Genomic DNA, 21,997 nt, shown 5'->3' on the forward strand with positions numbered 1-21,997 from the left:
CAGATACTTGCAGCCAAATATTCGTAGTCCAAAACAAGGTATTCGGGACAGCCCTACTCCCCACACCTGTCACAGTGGTTTCAAGAGTCACAACTCAGACCTGGTGCACCACAGAGTTCAAGCAGTTGTGAACATCAGTATGATGTATTTGGTCCTGCCATTTGGCTACCAACTGTTAATGGAAGTTTGTTCCAAATTTGAGACCTTTTTATTGCACATGCAACAACACTGCATCATTCCTAGAAAAAGTTATTTTCTCCATGGTTATTGTTTTTTGTTTTTTTTTTGGCATACAAAGATTCTTCTCAAATCATCTGCACTTTTCAAGGTTACTATTTTTTTTTCCTGCTGTAAAGGTCACTCAGGTTTTGAAAGTGTTGTATGCTAAGCCCATTCTATCAAATATTAAATGCTCAGACTGTTTGTATGTCCCTGTTTAGGTGGTGTCTCTTCGTGAGGAAGAGCGTAAACTGCAGTTGGCTTTAGCTGAGCTTGAAATGCGACTAGATGAACAGCTGCAGCTGGTGCACTGGTTGGAGAATGCTCTGGATCGCACACAGCTGGACACAGATCGCCGGCTTACACAGCAGCAGAAGGAGCATGAAAGGAGTGTACAGCTTCTCCTGCAGCAGTGTCGTGGTGGGTGTCAAACATGTACCAGTGTCTATGTGTGTGTGTGTGTGTGTGTAGGCTGACTTTTTCCTAAAGAATTTGTGTGTACATGCACTTATCATACATCCAGTTGCTGTAGTTTGATTAGAAGGTAGGATTGAGAGCATACTTGTTAGCCTTTCAAATGGTCATTGTGTTTGGAATTGGACTTAAGATTAGATAATGAGTAATGCCAAGCACTTAACAGTTATGGCTTAAGTCAACACAATACGCCTTGTAGTATTATCAAAAAATTGACTTTCTTGCGTAAGTTTGTATTATCTGTTTAATGTCATTTTTGACGTTTCCACATGTCAGTTAACACTAGAACGACTAAGCTGCCATTTTTACCGTTTTGAATTTTCAAAGTTTAATAACTTTGTTTTAAAAAAAAGATACAGACCTGTCACTCCCTGAATTCTCCTAAAATTGCATATATTTGCATTAAAATGAGTTTTAGATCAATTGTATAAAAAAGTTATGATGAGATCTACCTAAAACAACCATGAGCGGTCAAAATGACTGCTCGTAATTTGCGCCTCAGTTCAGTATGACGTGTGTTGGTCGCATCATTTCCTTCACGAAGTTCATTGCTCTGTCCTAGAAACACACTAGCGTTCTTCAGTGCAGAGTAATAGTCTACACTTGATATTTTATTATATCCAACATGTCTTACAGCTGCCGTTTCAGACACACCATGACTACCACTAAGGTTGCAGTACTTACAGGCGTTGGACAGCGGCGATTTTATATTGTTGGAAAATAGTATTAAAGTTGTTAAAATGTTAATTTTGGTGTAAGTCGTTTCTTAACAGACATACTAGCATATGCAGTGCATTAATACCTCAGTTGGGTATTTATCTTGACAGTATAAAGTTTAAAAAACCTCCCATGGTCGTTCTAGTAGTTTTTAAGTTCTGGTCGTTGTTTGGGACTGTTTCAATGGTTATTTTCAGTTCTTTTTTTACATTTCACGTTTTATAGGCCTTGTTACATTTGTTAGATTAGAAATGTGTTTTCCGTTTCACTTTTTCAATTTTGCTATTCAAGCAAAATTGAGCCCATGTCTCTCTGAAGTTTAAATTGTTTAAAAATAGTATTATAGTTGTTAAAAGGTTGATTTTGGTGTCAGTCGTTTCCTAACAGACATACTAACATATGCAATGCATTAATATCTCAATTGGGTATTTAATTTGACAGAATATAGAATTTAAAAACCAGCCGTCATTTTGACCGCCCATGGTCATTGTAGGTAGGAGTGAAATCCTGGTCGTTCTAGTGTTAAGCGCCACACAAAACTTGTGCCAGTGTCATGCTGTATTGTGTTTGTATTCCATCATGTATACCCTCTCTGCAGAGCAAATAGATGAGGGCCTGGCAGGAAGGCAAAGACAGTATGAGGGATGGATCCATAACCTCAGCAAGGAGCTGAACCACTACAAGGCTGCAAATCTAGAATTGAGCAACAGGCTCAGGGAGGTTTGCAGTTCAATCAACCAGCCAAAGGAATATGCCAAAGGTATAATATTATGCCGTGTTCATATACATTGTTTTCACCCACTTTCAGTGAAAAGGCTTTAAGTAAATAAAAGTAAATGAATCATACTCCGCTTCCTGCTTTTAAAAATGACTGTTTAAAATAATCTGCAAATACCCATCCATTGACTACTGGATATCATTATGGAAAGCTTTCTCACTTTTGTAAAAAGAACCATAACTCAGTTTTCTGTCAGTTCAAATCTTAGAGATTTGTACGTTATATTCCCCCATCATGCATCTTACCTGTGAACGAGCTTCCTCGAAATTCACCATAGTGCTCCTCCACACCTCCACCAAGCATTTGCTGGACTTAAATGAATGAATGACTGCATTTGAATGAGCGAATGAATGAACGCATTTCAATAGTGATTTTCCAGTCCAAGCATAAAGTGCTTTAGAATGAAGTGACTGCCTCACATTACAGTATAGAAATCTCCAGAGAAAATGTCAAATAGAAAGTTTGGGTTAAGGTTATGTGTTATAATTTGAATGTTCCGTTTCTAATGCCCCAACATTTCAAACAACAAGTTGTGTTTTGGTGTAATTCTTATTGTCCTCATGGTATGTGATCTTGCAGTGTTGACATTTGAGGGCAAGCCACCAAGTGTTGGCAGCATGGAGAAGCTGTGCCAAGGCCAGGAAGACAGCCAAGGAGGCAGAGGAGCAGGGCAGCATGAGAAACCTCCCAAATCCAGGGAGGAAATGAGGGAGCTGGTAAATGCTCCTCTTCCATCCACATGGAGACGGTCCTCTCTCCCCACGGAGGAACCGGCTGTCATGGAGGAGCTATGTCTCCAGGCGACTGGGGAGGCTCCTGTCAATCATGTTGTTCAAACGGGACCGGGTCCCCGGGGCACAACGACATCCCTGCCCCTTGTTAAATCTCGTAGGGAGTTGCGCCGATCCAGCCTGAACACAGGACCACTAATCTCAAACAATGCATTGATCGATGTACGGAAAAACCCTGTTTAAAGAAAAAAAAATGTACATTCTTGATCACAGTTTGTCTGTGATTTCACAATTATTGTATTTGTGTTCTGATGGGGTTTTTTTTATTTTGTATATCACCACTTTTTTGTACTTGTACAGTTAGTTTTTTTTTCCAACAAAGAAAGCTGTTCATTTTTATACGAAGCACTTTAACCGACATATTGTTTATATTTCTAGATACAGTAATGGATGTAGGGCGAGGCCTTTCCCCAGCCATTTATCATGAATATTTCACATTTGTCTTATTTGTATCGTTCTTTTTGAATAAAACGAGGTCCTTTTTTGTAATGTCTATCAACCTTCTACTTTTTCAGTTTTGCCCTTATCTTTTTTTCCCTCTTTCTATTTCTGTTTTTATGGTTTTTCTTGTGACTGTAATCTAAATTTGGGATATACATTGACAGTTTGATAGAATTAAGCACAAATTTTTGCCACAGCTTGCCCATCTCGCCATTTCAAAAAATGTCTGCCATCTGATGTCTCTTTTGTAACCTGTCCATGTGTCAGTGATGAAAAGATGTCAACTGGTAATGGCATCAAAAGTTTAGATTGTCCTGTCATTCATTTCCTGGACAAACTTGATCTTAGATCCTTCTATTGAAAGTGACCACCACCAAGGCTGGGAATCTTTCTCCTCCGTTTTTGGGAGAGCAGGCAATGCATGAATGCACAAATGTTTGTGGTCGTGGATCAAAGGAGCTGTTTTTGGACTGCTAAGTACCCCGAGCTGTCTGTATTTGGCTCCAGTGTTGATTGACAGGCTTCATAACTGCTCCATCCTTTTCCCCCTTACTATCACTTATTTCCTCCTGGACAATTACTTGGTGGAGGGGGAAATGAGGACAGCTTGAGCACTTCTGCGTTACAGCTGAGATGTTTGATGATAACCTCCTTCCAGTAAATACCCTTTTAAAATGAGCCCTTTAGCCATGACGTATTGTATATAATTTGTGATTGCTTCCAAACAATTGATTATTGGAGGCACTGTGTATGATTAATGGTCAAATCAGCAAAGAAATATTGCTTTCCGGGGTATATTCAAAGTTAATATGCAATTTACCTTGTTGTGGATTCACCCGACCATCTCGTGTTGTTTATTTGTACTACGTTTATTGGCACTGTTTGCCGTGATTTTTTTTAAAATGTTAAAGCAATAGCTACACCAAGGAAAGGGGCAAAGGCTAAACCCAAAAACCACAAGAACATACGTGAAATGAGTTGTGATTGTGTATGTTGTTTAGTACGAAGCCTAGGAGGAATATCCTCTTTTAGGTAAACTGTTGTAATTGGGTTATTGTAAGAAAATGTAGTCTGCTTAAATACAAAGCCCCACTTAATAGGCAAAATATTCCACCTGTGCTGTAATCTCAGATGAGGTGATAGGAGAATCACCTTACATATGAGGTTAACATTGAGTTTACGGCCATCATTGTATCAAGCCTGGACCCAAGAATGAACTTGTTGCCCTCTGGGTGACTTCATCCTCAGTATGCGTAAAACATGTGCATCTCGAAATTTGAGCAAAAAAATTTTTGATTTATAATTTGCTGTGTGAAATTCCTCACACAAATTAAAATATAAAGGCAAAAATAATAGGCAAATTATGAGAGCAACTATTTAAATAACTTTAGGAGTTTAACTCTGAGGTACATGAGTTTGTGTCCTTTGTGCGCCTCACCAACATAACCAGCAGGGGGCGCTGCCGGGAGGGTTTATATCAAAACCAAACTGTAAACGTAAACATCCCATAGCCCTGGGGCGTCAGAGCAATTCTTTAAACCACTGAAAATGACTAATTATAGGCCAGAAGTTTCAGCTGCAAAGATTGAAAACTTGTAATTTTAGTATAAAATCTTCTTGTAGCCTCTTCTATATTCAATTAATCCCCCCCCCCAATCGTGAATGACATGTTTCTCCTGCCAACAATAAACCACCGTGTATTGCTACATGCATTTTGGTTGTGAATATTAGATAACGTGTGATTTATTGGTATTCGTATGTGTCATAAAAATGGATACAAACGAACCGTGACCTGCATTATGAATTAAACACTAAATGGACACTAGAGGTCAGTATAGCCTCTGCTTGAGAATGGGCTAGCTCTAAACTTTTATTATTTCACACTTCTTTTTTTCCCTCTTTTTTCGGGTCCGGTCATCCAAAATAGTTACGATAAATCAAAATCCGCTTGCAGAAGCATAAGCTTTTAGCTCACGGTTGTGCAGTTTTATGGCAAGTCTTGGTGGTGCTACAGTCCTACTGTTCCGTTTTAGCCGTTCAACCAAATTTGATTCAGAGTTTAACAATATATGGTCATCTCTGCAGACAGTTCAGTCGTTTCCAATGCCCACCAAAGCAAACACAAAAGGCGCCTGCTTTTACTGCTATGGTCCCTAAACAGTTTATTGTTGTTATTATCAGTTTGGATAAGCGGTTTGGATAATGGATGGATGAATGGATGGATGGATAACCTTCGAAGTAAAGTGATTGGGCTTAAACGACCTTACCAATGTAAATTACCGCAAATTCACGCACTCTTTGGCCTACCTCATGTTATTATTCGGCTGCAGGCCTGCTGTCAGTCAGTGGTGTGAGAACTGATCCGTCTGGTCTACCGTGTTTTACCACTCCTTCATCTGCTTTATTTCACACCTGATCATTTACTCAGACGACTGACTGGGAGACGATCAGACCAAAATAGATCCTGGCAGTCATTCCGCTTTCATTGTTTTTTCCCCCTCTAAAAGAAAGGCTGCCTATGTTTAGCCTTCCAGATAATACCATTTCATATCTTAACTCAAACTTTTGTTTATTTTTAGCCCACGCATTTCATTATAAAAGAACAGTAGACACACGGTCATCACCAGGCCTGAGACAAGAAGGTTGCGTTAATCTTTTTTTTTCTTATTTCTATTTGACTTGACGGTTTTCAAACAGCAACCTATAAACGAGGCTTTAGCCTAAATCTGTCGAGTTAAACGGATACGTTGCGAAATAAGTGAAGGAGTTTGCGGGGAGAGGGAAAAAAAACCCGAAACTTTTGAATATGACAAAATAGCACGAAGTGTGACAGACGGGGGGGATGTTTGTGATTGGCCAGTCGGCAACTTGCGGCTGGTGACGTCAGTGCAGAAGAGCCGTATCAGAGGAGGAGGCATTTAGGAAAACGTCCGACTGGCCCGGCAGTCAGACACAGGGGGGGCTCTCGCGGTGGGTACACGAGCGAGCCACAGCACTCCTCTGGATTAGAAAGCACGGGATGAAAAACCTCGGCTGCATGATGACAGGAAGGAAATGAATTAATGGACTGAAGTAATCTTCGAATGACGGATATAAAAAAAAACCATGATATTCAACACGGATCACTCCAAGCGGACGCTGATGTGAGCATCCATCCATCCATCCATCCATCCATCCATCCATCCGTTGCACCGTCTAGCCAGCCAGAGATCGACGGTCTCGCAAAAAAAGAAAAAGAAAAGCGGATTGCGTGGGATTTATCGACCTGACCCGTGTACCCGCTCACCTGTCAGGGCTGCAGATAAACTGTCCGGTGTCAGGGTGGGCCTGCGGGGTCCTGCACCGAAATGTGCCCTTCTCGTGACACGTGGATGCTGTAGCTCTCTCTTGGATGCGAGAGAGACACGCGCTTCTCACAATGGAAAGTAAGAGGCTTTATGCATTCAGTTGTCTTGATGTCTCATGCTGTACCTATATTGTCATGGGTGAGACTATACTCACATCATTTAGCCAAGGAAAACACTATAACATCTCTCAGGCTTCAGCCCTACACGAATTGGTCCGGCATGAGTGTTTCTGCAGAAAAACAAACAAACAAAACAAGACAAAAAACCCAAAACAAACAAAACAAGAAATTGTATAAGGAGTACTAGTACATTCATCAACAGACTAAGATTGGTAGCATTTAAAGTCAAAGCCATTATCAACAGGCTCCCTCATTGCTTACATCCTATAGATGATGATCTCTGATTGGCTAAATAAGGCCTTTAGTCTACATCACCCACTGTGTAATAAACAAATCACGATTTGTTTCTGCACTAATTTGTCGCATTAAATTGTGTTTAGAATAAATGTGGAGCCCAGCTTTATATTTTCCCATTTTCCCTGAACTATGACAGGATATTCATTGTGACCAAAGCTTTTCATACTCACAGAAGGTCATGACACGACAAACGGTTTGCTGTTGATATTTACTGTTTGCCTTGGCTCATTGTAATCAGGAGCTGTAATGCATCATGTTTTTATTTACACATTTCTATTTCAAAGTGTTTATTAAACACATTTTTGCATGTTTTCTCGCTGTTTGAAAAAAAAAGAAAAGTAACGCAGGCCTCACCATGCAATCTTCTTTTCCAATTAAGCCGTCTGACGTCAGACGCTGACCGGAAACGCGGGTTCATCGGAAGGTTACTCTGAAGTTCACCCTGTTCTAGCTGCGTGCCTCCGCATCCTGTTAAATTACAACCGAGAATTATGGGATAAATTTGCTGTTTATTCCAACCAACCCGTTTTGTGTGAAGTCCATTTTAGAGCAAATCCTTCATGCTCAACATCATTTAAACCCAGGAAAGGATGTTTTCAACATATCAGTAGTGTTTAGTAACAAGTGCAAATGCTGAAACATGTAGAGACATTTAACCAGACGAATAGGATAGGTTAGTCTGTCCTTCTAATTATTTCTCCAACTGCCCACATCCCCCCGACATTTAAAGGACTCTCGATGGTTCGACGGGTTTCCATCCTGTAACTTTGTGTAGGGTGACAAAGACTACTGATGTGCAGGGTGATGAAGACTACTGATGTGCAGGGTGATGAAGACTACTGATGTGCAGTGTGATGAAGACTACTAATGTGCAGGCTTGACAGTGATGGAGACACATATTCTGTGAGGCTGATTAAAATGGTACAGCCTTATGGCCTCTCGGGGGCGGGGGGGTGAGTTAGAGAGGATTTTAAAGGCTTTTGGAAAATGTGCAGAAAGTAGGCAAGATCCACAGAGAGAACATGAGGCATAAATATAGACTAAACCAGAAAACCTTTCCATCAGCTATTTCACTACACTGTCATGGTAGCCTAATCCTGTTCCCTGACAACAGGCCCATACAGTTATGCATGCATGTGTAGCTGAGGAAATGCATCTATACACCACTTCACATTTATACTCCAATGGTAATTACACTGGTAAGTCGATTGACTGAATTACAGTTGTGTTTATTCCCATTTAAACATCAACACATCTCAGGGCCCATCGATAATAGAGTACAGTGGTTATATTGCATCTTCATAATAATTTACTTTGTTTGTAGAAATTGTCAGAATGACTGCACCACATAAGACGAGATGGAGCCTGTTCCTATCTTTGGTTATCTAGCTGTATGAGTGTTAATCATCCATCATAAAGCTAGATAACCGAAAGTAGGGATGGCCTCCAAACCTGCAGGATGCTGCACAACAGACATGAGACAAAAAGCAGAGTTGAGTTTGGGAGGAGTCTTACGAGAAGACCTGCTGCTTTGTCCAGGTAAGTTGTAATCTCCTTTTTGTGAGCTTCAAGAGTTGCACAATCCAAATTGCACAGATACAATTTTATTCTTAGTGATATTTTTGTGAACATCTTTTTTTGCACGTTTGAATTGTTGCAACAAGGCAATATGTAAACCTGTAGATAGACCCATATCAGATTACATCTAATTACATATCAAATGTGCATATGTAAGTTTTTTCTAAAACTGTGAAATATTCAACACAGTCCCTGTTTAGTGTTTTATGAATAAATTAACTCTGCTGACCAGCAGCCTGACCAGAACTGATTACAACTTTTAGACACCAAGAGCGGAGTGCAACACGTCACCATCACACTCTTTATGAGCAAAGTTTTCTCCCTGTGCACCCATGTGTGAAGTCATATATCAATATTCAGGACAGTCGTTAGTGGAGAATTTATAACGCTGATCATAAAGAACAATATAAATGCACAGTGAGACAGTATGAACTAATTGAAATTCAGTGACATTCACCTTGAATCTACCCTCATCACCCTTAAACGCCTTTTAGCTTTGCTGTACCATGTTAACCCCCCAGACTCGGGGGTGAATCTTAAGAGTCACACCTTGATGCCAATTTTTCTGCATGCTGAGCATCGTCTGAAAGTTAATAAAACCTCTTTCTGTCACCCAATGCATGCCTAGCTCTCTTCTAACCTGTCTGCAAGTGAATTTAAAAAAAGAAAAAAAAAGTGAATTGAGTCCATGCAGGATGCAGACTGTACAGTAAAGAAGTAAATCCATAACTCGACTACATGGTCAGGTGTCAGTTTGCATTGAAATAACTGGTTGAAAATATCCAAAACACTTGTGGGGGAAAATAATCTTGACAATACACGTGTACTGCATCGCAGTACTGAACCATCTCTACCATCAAAAGCTATAGTTGCACGAAAACAGAAACATATGGGGGGAAAACACACAGCATTCTTAACCAACACACATCAGAAGTAGTTACTCAGAATGTGATTTGCAATAATACTGTGGGTGCAAAATGTGTAACAGAGTCTGACATCGAGGGAAAATGACAGCCATTCACAGCAGTGTGAGTCAGGAAAATGTATTACAACAACAAAAGGGACAAAGATAGCCAAGGGCACACCAGATGATAGAAAGGAAGACACGTTATTTGGCATTGTAAGCAAGCATACAACGAAATCCATCCTCTGCATTTAACCCATCTTATGCGAGGAGCAGTGGGCAGCCGCAGTGCAGCTGCAGCACCCGGGGACCAATTCCGGCTCCTCTTTCTGTTGCCTCGGTCAGGGGCACGAGCTGGGAGGGAGACTGTGTAGACTGACAGGAGTATTAACCCGAACATGCATGTCTTCTTGAGGGTGGGAGGAAACCGGAGCGTCCGGCAGAAACGCACGCAGACACGGGGAGAATGTGCATACCGGGGTTTGAACCCAGGACCCTCTTGCTGTGAGGCGACAGCGCTAACCACTGGGCCACGCGCTGTGTGGGGATGCGGCCTCGCGCTCTCCACTACCGACTCAGCTGAGTCGACAAAGTTTCAGGTCTGTTAGCGGCGGGCATGCGGGAGCCCTGCATAATTAGCGACTTCCGGCTTCCGGCTTTGATTTTAATACGCCGCAGTTAATCAGAGATTTTGGGGGAACAATAAAACTAACTAATTGTAGGTACAATCGCTCTCATCAGTGTCTCGCGCTCGTTTGTTTAGGTCTTCCTGTTTCCTCATTAAACACAGTCGCTTTATGTTCTCACCAGCAACCCACACACAGCGAACCATGAAAGCCACAAATACTACATGGATAAATATCTAGTCAGAAATATTAATTCACGTCAGATTTTAAACCTCACAAGCTGAGAGTAAATTTTCTTTTCGCACTTTTTGTCAAGTAAGACATTTAAACAGTTTGACACGATAGGGATTATCTTTAAATCTTTATTTGGAAATTATATCTGGTAATTTTAATAGCCTCGGTACAGCCTCTGTGAAATATCGTGCTGCTTAAATGGCGTCACATATAAGCTGGCTGCTGTCCCAGCAAGTTGAAAACAGCAAGAGGCTCATGACATTCTCTGCCCATTAACGAACCAATACATTCAGCATTCAGCATTGCACCCCCCCCCCCCGCGTGCTAAAGTTGAATTACAACAATATTAATTTAGCGTTTAATAGCTGATTTATAAAAAACCACTATATGAAAATTCAACTGTATAGATTTCATTGAATTATAAGACATACGTTTATGCTTTAATAGGCAGCAATACTGGGCTACTATTTCTCCCAATGAAGATAGCAGTTATGTAGAGGATATTATATGTGTACTATACAATTGTGCGCGTGCGTGGCGTACGCGTGCGTGTATGTGGAAGAATGGAAAAACGGACAAATGGCCAAAAAGTGTAAGACTTAGGGGAGGTCAAATACCCTCCCCCCTTTTTTTCTTTTCTTTTTTTGTTAACTCTCAAATCTCACCTCGATCACTTGAAGCCTCGCGGATGACAAAATTGGAGATGAGGCAAGCAGGAACAGCCACCCTTGCCCGCTAAATGACTGTTTACTTCCAGTGTCGCGACAGAAGCCATCTTGATGGAGAGTCTTGCTACTTACTGCTCCTAAGATGGCTGTGGTCGCCTCAAGTATAGGGTCGCAATCCACATTTGTCTTATTTGCCCCCTGATCCGCGTTGTCTTCTGTATAGTGGGCTCCTCTCCGTGTGACCTGGCTGGCACGTGGCGGCGAGGCAGACCCTGACAGAAAGACAACGCTCGTCTTCAGTCACGCATCCAACACTGGCATCCTGCTGGGGTTTTCTTATTCTTATTCTTATTCTTATTCTTATTCTTATTCTTCTTTTTAATTAGAAAACCGGTAGCAGATTGTGTTCCGCGCACAATTCAACCGAATATTGAAATTAAATTCAATAGACAGACGTTGCTCAGATCTTGCAGCTCACACAATCCTACATCATGGTTAGTATTATAATCCCTCCTCCTCGTTATTCTCACACTTCTTTGAATTACACCATCCGATGAAAACAAGCATGTTTATGTCTGTGATGTCTGTTGATCAGGCTATAGGAGACAGACAGGCCCTACTGTTTTCACAGACGCGTTTCTAGTTCTCGTAAGGGTGCGTTTTAAACCACAGCTGGGCCAGAGGTGGACGTAACTTTGTTAAAAAAATGTCTTCATTTGACGGATGCACATAGAAGTAATGTACAGAGAGATAAGATGAACTAGAAAATCATACCATGGCCCAAAAGTGTATTTTCTCTTTATCTTAGAAAAGAAAATAGGCTCACTTTTTAACGGTAGCCCGTAGTGGTGACACGGGATTGAAAAACAGTTGAACTATTAAATATTGGATTTATTTATTTATTTTGCTTCAGTTTATGAAAACGGTTCATTATTAAATAGCATAATACATTTCTATGTATTTTGGGTAATTCTGTTTTCTAAAACATCGAGGATATGAGGGCACTTGTTGGGCCTAAATCAGCCCTAAAAAGATAACTGACCATTCGCCACTACACACCGCTGGTGTTAACGGCAATTGATATTATACTGACCGCGTTCACGTGAACATTTGTCCGCAGCGGAAAACGAATTCCACCTGTAAATACACGATAAGGCGATAAGGACAAACGGGGGACGAGAGTAACGGGACACAACCGGAAACCAAAGGACGGACCAAATAATTACCAAAATAGGAATTCAAATGGCGGAGTCAGTGGCCATAATTCATGTCAGGGAGATTTTTAAGGGAAAGGCTTGCGAAGGTGATTTCATCAGTGTGAAGGCAGCTTCCACAAAGACCTCTAATGGCGTCGGTTTATATGTGACGCGTTTTCGTGCACGTCAAGAGTTGGAGCGTCTCTCTCTCTCTCTCTCTCTCTCTCTCTCTCTCTCTCTCTCTCTCTCTCTCTCTCTCTCTCTCTCTCTCTCTCTCTCTCTCTCTCTCTCTCTCTCTCTCTCTCTCTCTCTCTCTCGGTCGAGTCCCACTTTGACTCGAGAGTTTGTCCAATCTGCCCGTTAGGCCATTTACAGTTCGTCATCTGCCGAAGGAGTGTGTGTGTGTGTGGGGGGGGGGGGCATTTTAAAATACCTAAAATATACATAATTTCGTTACGTTAATGTAAAGGATGCTCTGTATTGTTCGAGATGGCACCTTTTCACCAGTTGCACACAGGCCTGCTGTAAAAATGAGAATGAACACGGACATACATGCTTGCTGGTATCTCAACCATCAAAGGAAGACACAAAGCAGGACATCGAATATTAATATTAATAATAACAAGTAGACATGACTTTGTCAGTAAGAACTCGGGACATGTTTACCCCAGAAGACCTAAACGATAGATGTCAGTAACAGAAACAGTTGTTTATACGTTGCCGCTTTTGTGTGTGTTTCTGCGTGCGCGGGGGCAAAAGCAGACCTGGGGGGGACCCCATCAGTGACTGACAGCTGACGGGGGCGTGCTTAAAGACGCAGCTTGGCACGGCCGCCTCATGCACATGTAGGCTGGCTTAAAACACTGGCGGCTTTGTCCCAATGAGGAGAATCAGTACACGTTTACATGACATGTTCACTGCTTAAAAAACGATTTAAATGTAAGGCAAATGATGACCATAACATAATAGCTGCCCACTAAAAAGCCTGTTTCAACTGGGCCTGTCATTGTAAAATCAAAAGCCTAAAGGTTTTATATATATATATTATTTTTTTGCCACAGAATGCGAGAAAGTAAATTGAATTGGTAAAATAATGACAAAGGATTATTTCCTTTTATCCTAAAATGGGCAAAAGTGCAGGCATCATGATTATTACTAAGATGAATTTATTTGTGTAAGGTGGAATATTGAATTAGAAGGTTGACAAACATTAGCTTTTCCTACCATCGGCCTACCTTCCTCCACATGCCCTCTTCATAATGTCCTAAACATTTTTCAATGTGTTCAAAGATGCTTCCAGAAACAACAACCACAGCTTATTAAAGGATAACTGTGCCTTTAATACAAACCAGGTTGTAATTAGACAAGAAGCCCCTGCCTTAGAGAGGGGCACATAGTCCATTTGCATATTCTCAAGGCCTGTATAACAGATGCCTTTCTATGCAAAGCAGAGAAATGGGCACCTAGACTACATTTTGATAAAAGTAGTTTATTGAGAATAAAATATTGGTGTGTGTGTGTGTGTGTGTGTGTGTGTGTGTGTGTGTGTGTGTGTGTGTGTGTGTGTGTGTGTGTTTTAACATGGCTGTATCAGTGTCTCAGCTATACTTTGAAATTCTGCATTTCCTTCTGTGATTATTAATTCTCAGCCTAAATTTTCTCAATGAGTCAGTCAGATATCTTTTCCCATTTTTATTTTTATGAGTGAAAGTTAAATCTGTCCTGTAAACAAAGACTGTCTTGTAGTTATCATTAAATCAGTAGGCATGAATTATGTGGAGCACTATACTAGGTAGGGATTTTGTTGTTAAAGTCATTGCTTGCCTAACTTTTGAGAGTAATAATAATGAATTTACATATATTAGCCTCCTCATTTCCCATATCATGAGTTTTTTGCTTCTTACTTGAAAGAAGCCTGAACCACAGCTGATGCTGCAGCTGTGCTGGCAAGTCTGTGTAAGCATGTATAAAATAGGAAAATGCATAGGAATAATGGCTTGTGTCTGAATTAGATGGCAGATGCCATTTGGGCATATGTGCTCCGAAGACATGGGAAAATATAGATGTTGTCTCCTGCCCGTGTGATGACAGAGGTTGGGTGGCAGGCAGTTGCCGACCTGCCGATGAGCGGTAGCCAAAATCCAGACTATCAGTCTGATCCGAGCTTCCGAGCTTTATCCAGCAATGGCTGTCTTGTGAAAGGGGCAATTGACAGACAGCCACACCCCTTTTTCTTGAACACTGTTCATCTGTCTAGGTGCCTCAGTAAACCTGGGTAGCGAGTAGGGAAATATGCTGCTGACTGGACTGTGGCAGATGCCTGCATCAGTAGCACAGCCACAATAATGTCCCCTGGATTTTGTTTTTCTCCCAGTTTCTGTCTTTAAATGGATGTCTCTAACAGTGTGTGTTTGTGCAAGCGTGTATTTACATGACAATGCTACATTATGTTACTGGGAAAAAAAACTGAGGCTAGCCCACTCATTTCTGGGTTTGCAGTTAGCTACTGCTGTGGTCGACCCCAGTGACTGCTGGAACAATAAAGATGAGAGACAGCAGGCCAGTTTCTTCTCTTTTGCCTCTCTCCGTCACACACCAACTGGTTACCTCATCCTGGCTGATTCTGTATAAAAATAATACTTTGGTGTGTTGACTGCAAGTCTTTCCATCGTCTTCTCTCATACCAAGAAATCCCTGCAGTGAGGTGAGCTTTTTTTTTCTTTATAGCAAAGGTTAATAGGTATTCGCTAATAAGCCCATGTCATTCATATGATTTTGAGAAAAAGACCAATACTGGCCTCCCCTAACATAATGGAGTGACTGAACAAAAAGACAGTAACATTAAGGTCAAGGCTGTGATATAGCTAACCTAGCTAAGACAAGCATTACTAGCTAATTGATATTAATTAACTGGTCCAGTAAGCTAAACCTTTTTATCCCCTGCAAAATAAAATGATCGTGGCAGATTTCACCTGCTGCCGTGTGCAGTCTCTCTAAGACATACGACAGCCTTTCTGCTGGCTGGGTTCATTAACAAAGCCAAAAAGAAGGATTCCCATATTGGCATTTTTCTAACTTTTGTAAATCATGTCATAGTTGCCATTCTGGGATAATACAAATTTGATCTGATGAGATTCCCTACACATTGTCTACACTTTTTGAAAAAAAAAGAATGATAGAAAGCAACTTATTAATTTTTCACTTTTGACTTGAGCACAGAGCAACACCTTTACCTTGAAATCAAAGATTCATGCTGAGAAAGTCTGAACATCTTATGTATTAATGAGTGTATTTACAGTAAAACTAATGACATATGTTCGATGAGCAGCAATTGTTGTTGTATTAAAGTGGGGTTTTTTATATTTTAAATGGAATGGTTGTGCTCGGACTGTGCTGGTTAAATAACATTTTTACAGATTTTAGAGTGAGGAACACTGTAATTATAGTGAGCCATCTGTAAGTTTAAGCTTTAACCTTGCTGTTTAGTCAGTATGAACTAGCATATGGATTGAACGATCAACCAAATTTACCAAGATGCACAATTTAACTTGTGGCAAAACATCCGGTGTGTGTGTGTGTGCGCGTGTGTGTGTATGTGTGCGTGTGTGTTTCAGTTTATGTAGGAAACCTTAGATATAATATTAATGAACAACTCATGTATATTCTCTTCCATGTACATGTATGTTGCATCAAGGTATTTATATAGTTAATGCAAATGGCCTGAAAGTCTTTTTAGTTTCATGGAAGATATATACCTGATTTATGTTCTGTCAAATCCAGAGTAGGTATTAATTTAATGGACATTGCGATGTATCCCGGTTGTAAGGGGAAAAAAAACCTTCTACAGTGGAAATTGGCAAAAAGGCAAAACCATGTCTTTAAAAAAATGACAAAAGTTGTATATTGCATGCCAAGTACATAAGTTATGATAGTTGTTGAGACGTAAGAGGAGAGAAATAGAGGGGGGTATGAGCGAGGAAGCAGGACAACTGAAAAATGGAGACATTCACCCAGAGACAAATATATCGTACTGAACTTGAAATAGCTTTTTGGAACGAAGCACAATTTCTGTGTGTGTGTGTGTGTGTGTGTGTGTGTGTGTGTGTGTGTGTGTGTGTGTGTGTGTGTGTGTGTGTGTGTGTGTGTGTGTGTGTGTGTGTGTGTGTGTGTACAAAAAAGAGATGGCACAGTGAGTGTGTATTTAGTGGGAGCTACCTGTCTCTGTAGTTAATTTTGAAGCAGTCTGGCAGATCTATGGGGAAAAAAAGTCTGCAAATTTCATTCAAATGCAGCACAAATCACTGATCAGTCTTAGATCAAAACTATAAAATTTGGTCGTCCAAATTAGGTTGGTAAAAAAAAAGTCAGGTGTGTCTGTTGGTGAGAGTGGTGATGGGTACTGCCAGTAGTCCTTTATTACAGTCCTGATTCCTTGTATTGTGAGGCTTTTTTTTTAATTCTCCGAATTTCAATATTTGAAGCCTGCTCCAAAGAGGCAAGCAAAGCCCCACTTCTCAATATATATCATCTCGACCTAGACATTACCTTAAACTTGGCGAGCCGAGACACCACATTCGAGAGGCAAAGCCAAAGCTCATGTTCACCTTATTCATCATATGAAAACATTGTCTAACTGTCTGACCATAGGAATCAATGAAGACAACAACTTTGGTGTTTCTGCGAGGGAGGAGGGTGAGTGTTCTTCACTCTCCCTTGCCCCCCCCCCCCCCCGCACCCAAGGATACCTCAGCTGCGATCTTCTCTTAATCTGGGGATAAATGTGATTATCCTGCAATGGCTTGTTCTGGGCTTTGTAGCGGCGACAGGGGACCTTTCACAGCACCCTTTTTCCCATGGCTGAGTGGGTCTGAGCAGCTAAGACCCTGACACGGCCTAGCCACCATTCACAGGCTTTTGACTGAAGCAAATAACCATTACCCCCACCTTCAGCCCCGGGGATGGCAGTATACCACAATTATATGGTACTATCTCAATGGACATATTCATGGTTTATATAGATAACAGACTGCAGTTATTATGGTCACTGACGTAAAATCATATGACTGCGGTATACTTTACAACTGCCTTTCCGGTGCAGAGATGTATATCTATGTCTAACATAAAGGAATGTAAGATTTATGAAAAAGGATTCATTCATTTTTATTTTGATCATTTGTGGACCTGTCTTTAGACAAGCCATTATTCATCAATGGGAAATTTTAAAAAAATTAAAAAAATTGACAATGCAAAGAACAGGACTGAAATCTTTGCATTTGCAAACAAAATCAAAATAGTCTTAACTAAAAATAAAAGAGATTTTTTTTTTGTCTTTTTGGACCCAGAGCAAGGGATGAATTCTAAATGATAGATGGCCGTTGTCTTCATTACAAGTCTATCCTACCCCACCGTTCAGACAAAGGTCCAGTCAAGTTCAAGTTCACCGTGGTAGGAACGTCTAGACACTCCTAATTGAGATTCTGTACTTCTTAATTCACTTCTGTTGCCCCTAGCTGTCAACCCCCCTTTCTAAACACACACACACACACACACACACACACACACACACACACACACGCACACACACACACACACAGCCAATGGAAATGTCCTAGGCAAGCTGGCTTTTGGGGACCCATGTGTTGTGTGCTGACTCTGGTGTTACTGTGACGGCGGGGCCGTGGTGTTGTTATGGCAGCGGGCTAGAGGGCCCTAGGTATTCGCTGGTGAAAAAGACTGCCTGTCAGAGAGTGTGAGAGGAGTCACTCAGGTTTCCTTACAGCTGGGCAAAGGCTCTCTGTATGCCCGCCCATCCCCTCCTGTCCCCCACCCCTCTGATCCCTCAAATGCCGCCCAGAGCCTGGGAACACAGAGTAGTTCACATTCATCACACATACACACACCCTCCCATTCCCCAACACCCCTCCCCCAGCACCTCCGTCCATCCATCCATCCATCCATCCATCCATCCACCTCCTAATGTCACTCTTGATTTGTAACCAATGCATTCCTGTCACTCTTTCCTCAGTCTCCATCCTTCTCCTCTGCATCTCTCATTGAGCTAACCTGTATCTTACACAATCAGGCTGAGGCTTACAAATCATTTAGAAATATGACATGAAGGAATGATGCTACAGATGTTGTCTAAGAACTGTGGGAGTGATATAAATGTTTGAATCTTAATGAATCAACGTATATTTGTGAGGTAATGTGTACATGCTTGTGTGTGTACGTGCGTGCGTGCGTGTGTGCGTGTGTGTGTGTGTGCGTGTGCAAGAGAGACAGAGACAGAGTGAGATTTCGTTGAGGTCTCATTCAAAGTTTGAGGACGAGTATTGAGCATAAAAGGGCTGATGATTTGCATAAGCTGCATGCTGTCTAAGGGGCTTGGGGGTGGCAGCCACACAGAGAAAAGATATGAGAGGACATTAAAAAAAAAGTGAGATCCCTCATTGTGGAGCCAACGAAAGAAAGAAAGAAGAGGTTTGAATGAGAGAAAGGGTGAAAATTGACAAAAGAAAAGGGTCAGCCCAAGTCTCCCAGCGGAATTAGATGGTCCATAAACCTCTCCCTATATGTAATTTGGTGAAACCTGAAGTGGCCTGAGTCCACTACATATAGAAGGTAATGAAAACACAGCACCTGTATTTCATGTCAAGATGGTGGCAGATCAGACAGACGCAGCTGGCACAAGGACAATAAATACACAGTGTGTTAACTGTCCAACGCACATTGTGGAATTATGTTGATTGACAGGTTGTTGTTTTTTCTCCTCTCTTTTTTCTATCTATTTCCAGAAATGGACCAGATACTGCTGATGCCGCCTTGCTGTGTATGGCCCCATTATTTATCACGTGGGCCTTGCCAGGCCAGGGCTCAAGCAGTGTTTCTGCAGTCGTGGAAAAGAAGACTACAGTAGTGATGATAATGGCCGTGTGCTTTGGAAGTGTCGCTGCCATCTCTGCATTTGTAGGCGTGAGAAGGATCTCCGACAAACCTGAAATGTGTGTAGCACTGACTACACTTTAACAGATGTTCTCCCAAAGTTCTCATGTATTGCTCAAGAAATTATGAATTTTGGAAATTAAGAACTCTTCTTGTAATATTTGGCTTCATTTGAGGGAAATTTACTGCAAATATTTGTTGGAAAGTGGCATTTTGAGAAGAATATTTTTTTTCTTGTTAAAATTAATTGTTTCCGGCCGCTGTGATGGTCGAGCGGAATAAACCGCCGTTCTTGCAGTCTGCTCGTCATGTGGCTGGGAGATTCGCGTCCCAGTCACGGCCAGAGCGTCCACGGGGTAAGGCATTCATTAGGCCACCCTTACCCCAGGGATAGTGGGTGTAGAGGTGTAGTGTTCGGGGGCTCGTCGTTCGCCAGCGACCCCTCTGGCCCATCCGGGTGCCTGCAGCCAAGCAACCGAAAGCATTCGGCTCCTTCGCGGCCTGAAGGTAATGCAATCCATGCGAGGCCTCAGCGTGTAAAATAGCGAGAGCAGCCGACACGAGCCTGAAGGAAGCTGGTGTTACGACTATCTCCTTCCTGTGGAAACGTGAGCCAGGGGAGTTATTCGACAAGATTTCCGGTCAAATGCAATTGGGTTAATCGGGTGGGATAAGGGGAAAAACTCGAAAAAAATGTGTATATATATATAAATTGTTTTCCGCATGGTTCTCCCTGCTGGGGTCAAATGCAATGCAGCTGGAAGTGTTTTTCAGTATATGTGATTTCATGCAATGCTTTTTTTTAAATATTTGAATGACTAGTTACTGACTAATACCAATGACAATCATTATTTACAGTTGAAGTATGGCCACTATGTAAAACAACAAGGTGAAATTTTATCACAATCCAAATTGTTTGTCCACTAAGTTTTCAATTTATCTATTCAGATGGCATGTGACAAATCTGATTTCAGCAGAATGATTGTTTTTAAATTTGCACAATAAAATGAATTGCAAAAAAAGTTTTGGATGGTTTAGTCATACATGTGGATCCCGTGAGATTTAGTCATTCAGTAACCTTCCTGCATGAGACTGCAGGAATGCATGAGGCCTACATGAGGCCTACATGAGTCTATATGAGGCTTACATGAGGGCTACATACAAGAGACCTACATACAAGAGACCTACATGAGGTCTACATGAGGCGTACATGAGGTTTACAAGAGGCCTTCATGAGGGCTACATACATGAGGTCTACATGAGGTCTACATTAGGCCTACATGAGGCCTACACGAGGTCTACATGAGGCCCACACTCTTAACAGTATTGCTCAGAGTCAAATCGAGACAGTTTTGAGTTTTGAATGCTATTTTACACTTCCTCTTTCTTTCTTTCAAATAAAGAATGTCGAACTCTTTATTTGCTTAATTTCACAGGCCCGTTTCTCAGCATAATCAAAATCTTTACACAAGTCCTTTATATCATATAGCTGGTCAAAAAGGGTCCTTGTGCCGAGGTTTTGGTACATTGGTACTGACCTGTGTTTTATCTCCAGATATGATGTGTGTGTGTGTGTGTGTGTGTGTGTGTGTGTGTGTGTGTGTGTGTGTGTGTGTGTGTGTGTGTGTGTGTGTGTGTGTGTGTGTGTGTGTGTGTGTGTGTGTCCAAAGAGGATTTGTCTCCTAAACAGAGGGTCATGACCTGTCCATTCAGGGGGTCAGGGCACAGCTTGACCCCACAAAGGCAAACCAGCCGACACGTGCTTATCCTTTACACGCTACAGCCTGCAGCGTTAATGGGGAAGTTGTAGCTTCTTTAATTTAGATCATTTTCATTATTTCACATAAAGACAGGGAAATACATGTAATTGCATTATCTCTCTGACTTTGTTTTGCACAAAAAATTAAATAGAAAAGAAGAGTGAATCAATGAATAAAAGAGAGAAAGAACAAAAACGATTTGTACAAATGCAGCAGCACTATCATGATAGAAGTAAAGTATGGGAACTTGGGGAGACAGCAGAGGTTAGTGCTGGTATGTGTCTCCTTGCTGTGTGTTTTGGCCCAGTCAGAGGTCAGTGGGTTGTCTCTCTATTCCCTACAGACCAATGAGAACAATCCATCAACAGCAGATGAATGTCAAAATAAGTCATTGACTAGATATCTAATGTCTCAGCCATAGTCTGAATGTTTTGGTATCATAGGGGCTTTCTGCATGTTTTCATGTTTATAATCACAACCCATTTAATAAATATGTGTTACCAATCTAAAAGCAATTGCCTTGCTGATATTGATACAATTGTGTATTGGTTTCTATAACTTCAGTCATAAACTTGCCACTGATGGTATCTGTTCGCACAATGCCACCATTTCTACTTACAAATCAGCTTCACAGAGCTATTTCAAACCAATTTAAGATTTTGCAGGTTTTAACTTTTTTTTTATTCTAATAATATATGTAATGTAATTACCCATTGCATTTTATCTGTACACTGTAAAAAAATGTATGTAAATTTTATGGTGAAAAACTGTCAAACCATGACAGTAAAAGACCGTAAATTCTAAATAGGTTGAATACAGTTTCTGTTTCAGAGAGATACCGTAAAAACAAGAAAAAGAAGAAAAGGAAATATATATATATATATATATATATATATATATATATCA

The 21,997-nt window shown here is 41.1% G+C and overlaps 1 protein-coding gene across 1 annotated transcript in view; it reads left to right on the top strand.

Annotated features, from left to right (window-relative positions):
- Positions 1 to 5,145, top strand: part of kif7 (kinesin family member 7) — a 29,345-nt gene extending 24,200 nt beyond the window's left edge. The window contains exons 18-20 of the mRNA XM_056278549.1: positions 441 to 639; positions 2,009 to 2,170; positions 2,768 to 5,145. Of these exons, the coding sequence (XP_056134524.1) occupies positions 441 to 639; positions 2,009 to 2,170; positions 2,768 to 3,162 (756 nt within the window). The 3' untranslated portion in view covers positions 3,163 to 5,145. The remainder of the gene's footprint in view (positions 1 to 440; positions 640 to 2,008; positions 2,171 to 2,767) is intronic.
- Positions 5,146 to 21,997: the final 16,852 nt, after the last annotated feature.

The sequence above is a fragment of the Lampris incognitus genome, chromosome 4, assembly GCF_029633865.1.
Source record: "Lampris incognitus isolate fLamInc1 chromosome 4, fLamInc1.hap2, whole genome shotgun sequence".
Classification (NCBI taxonomy): Eukaryota; Metazoa; Chordata; class Actinopteri; order Lampriformes; family Lampridae; genus Lampris; species Lampris incognitus.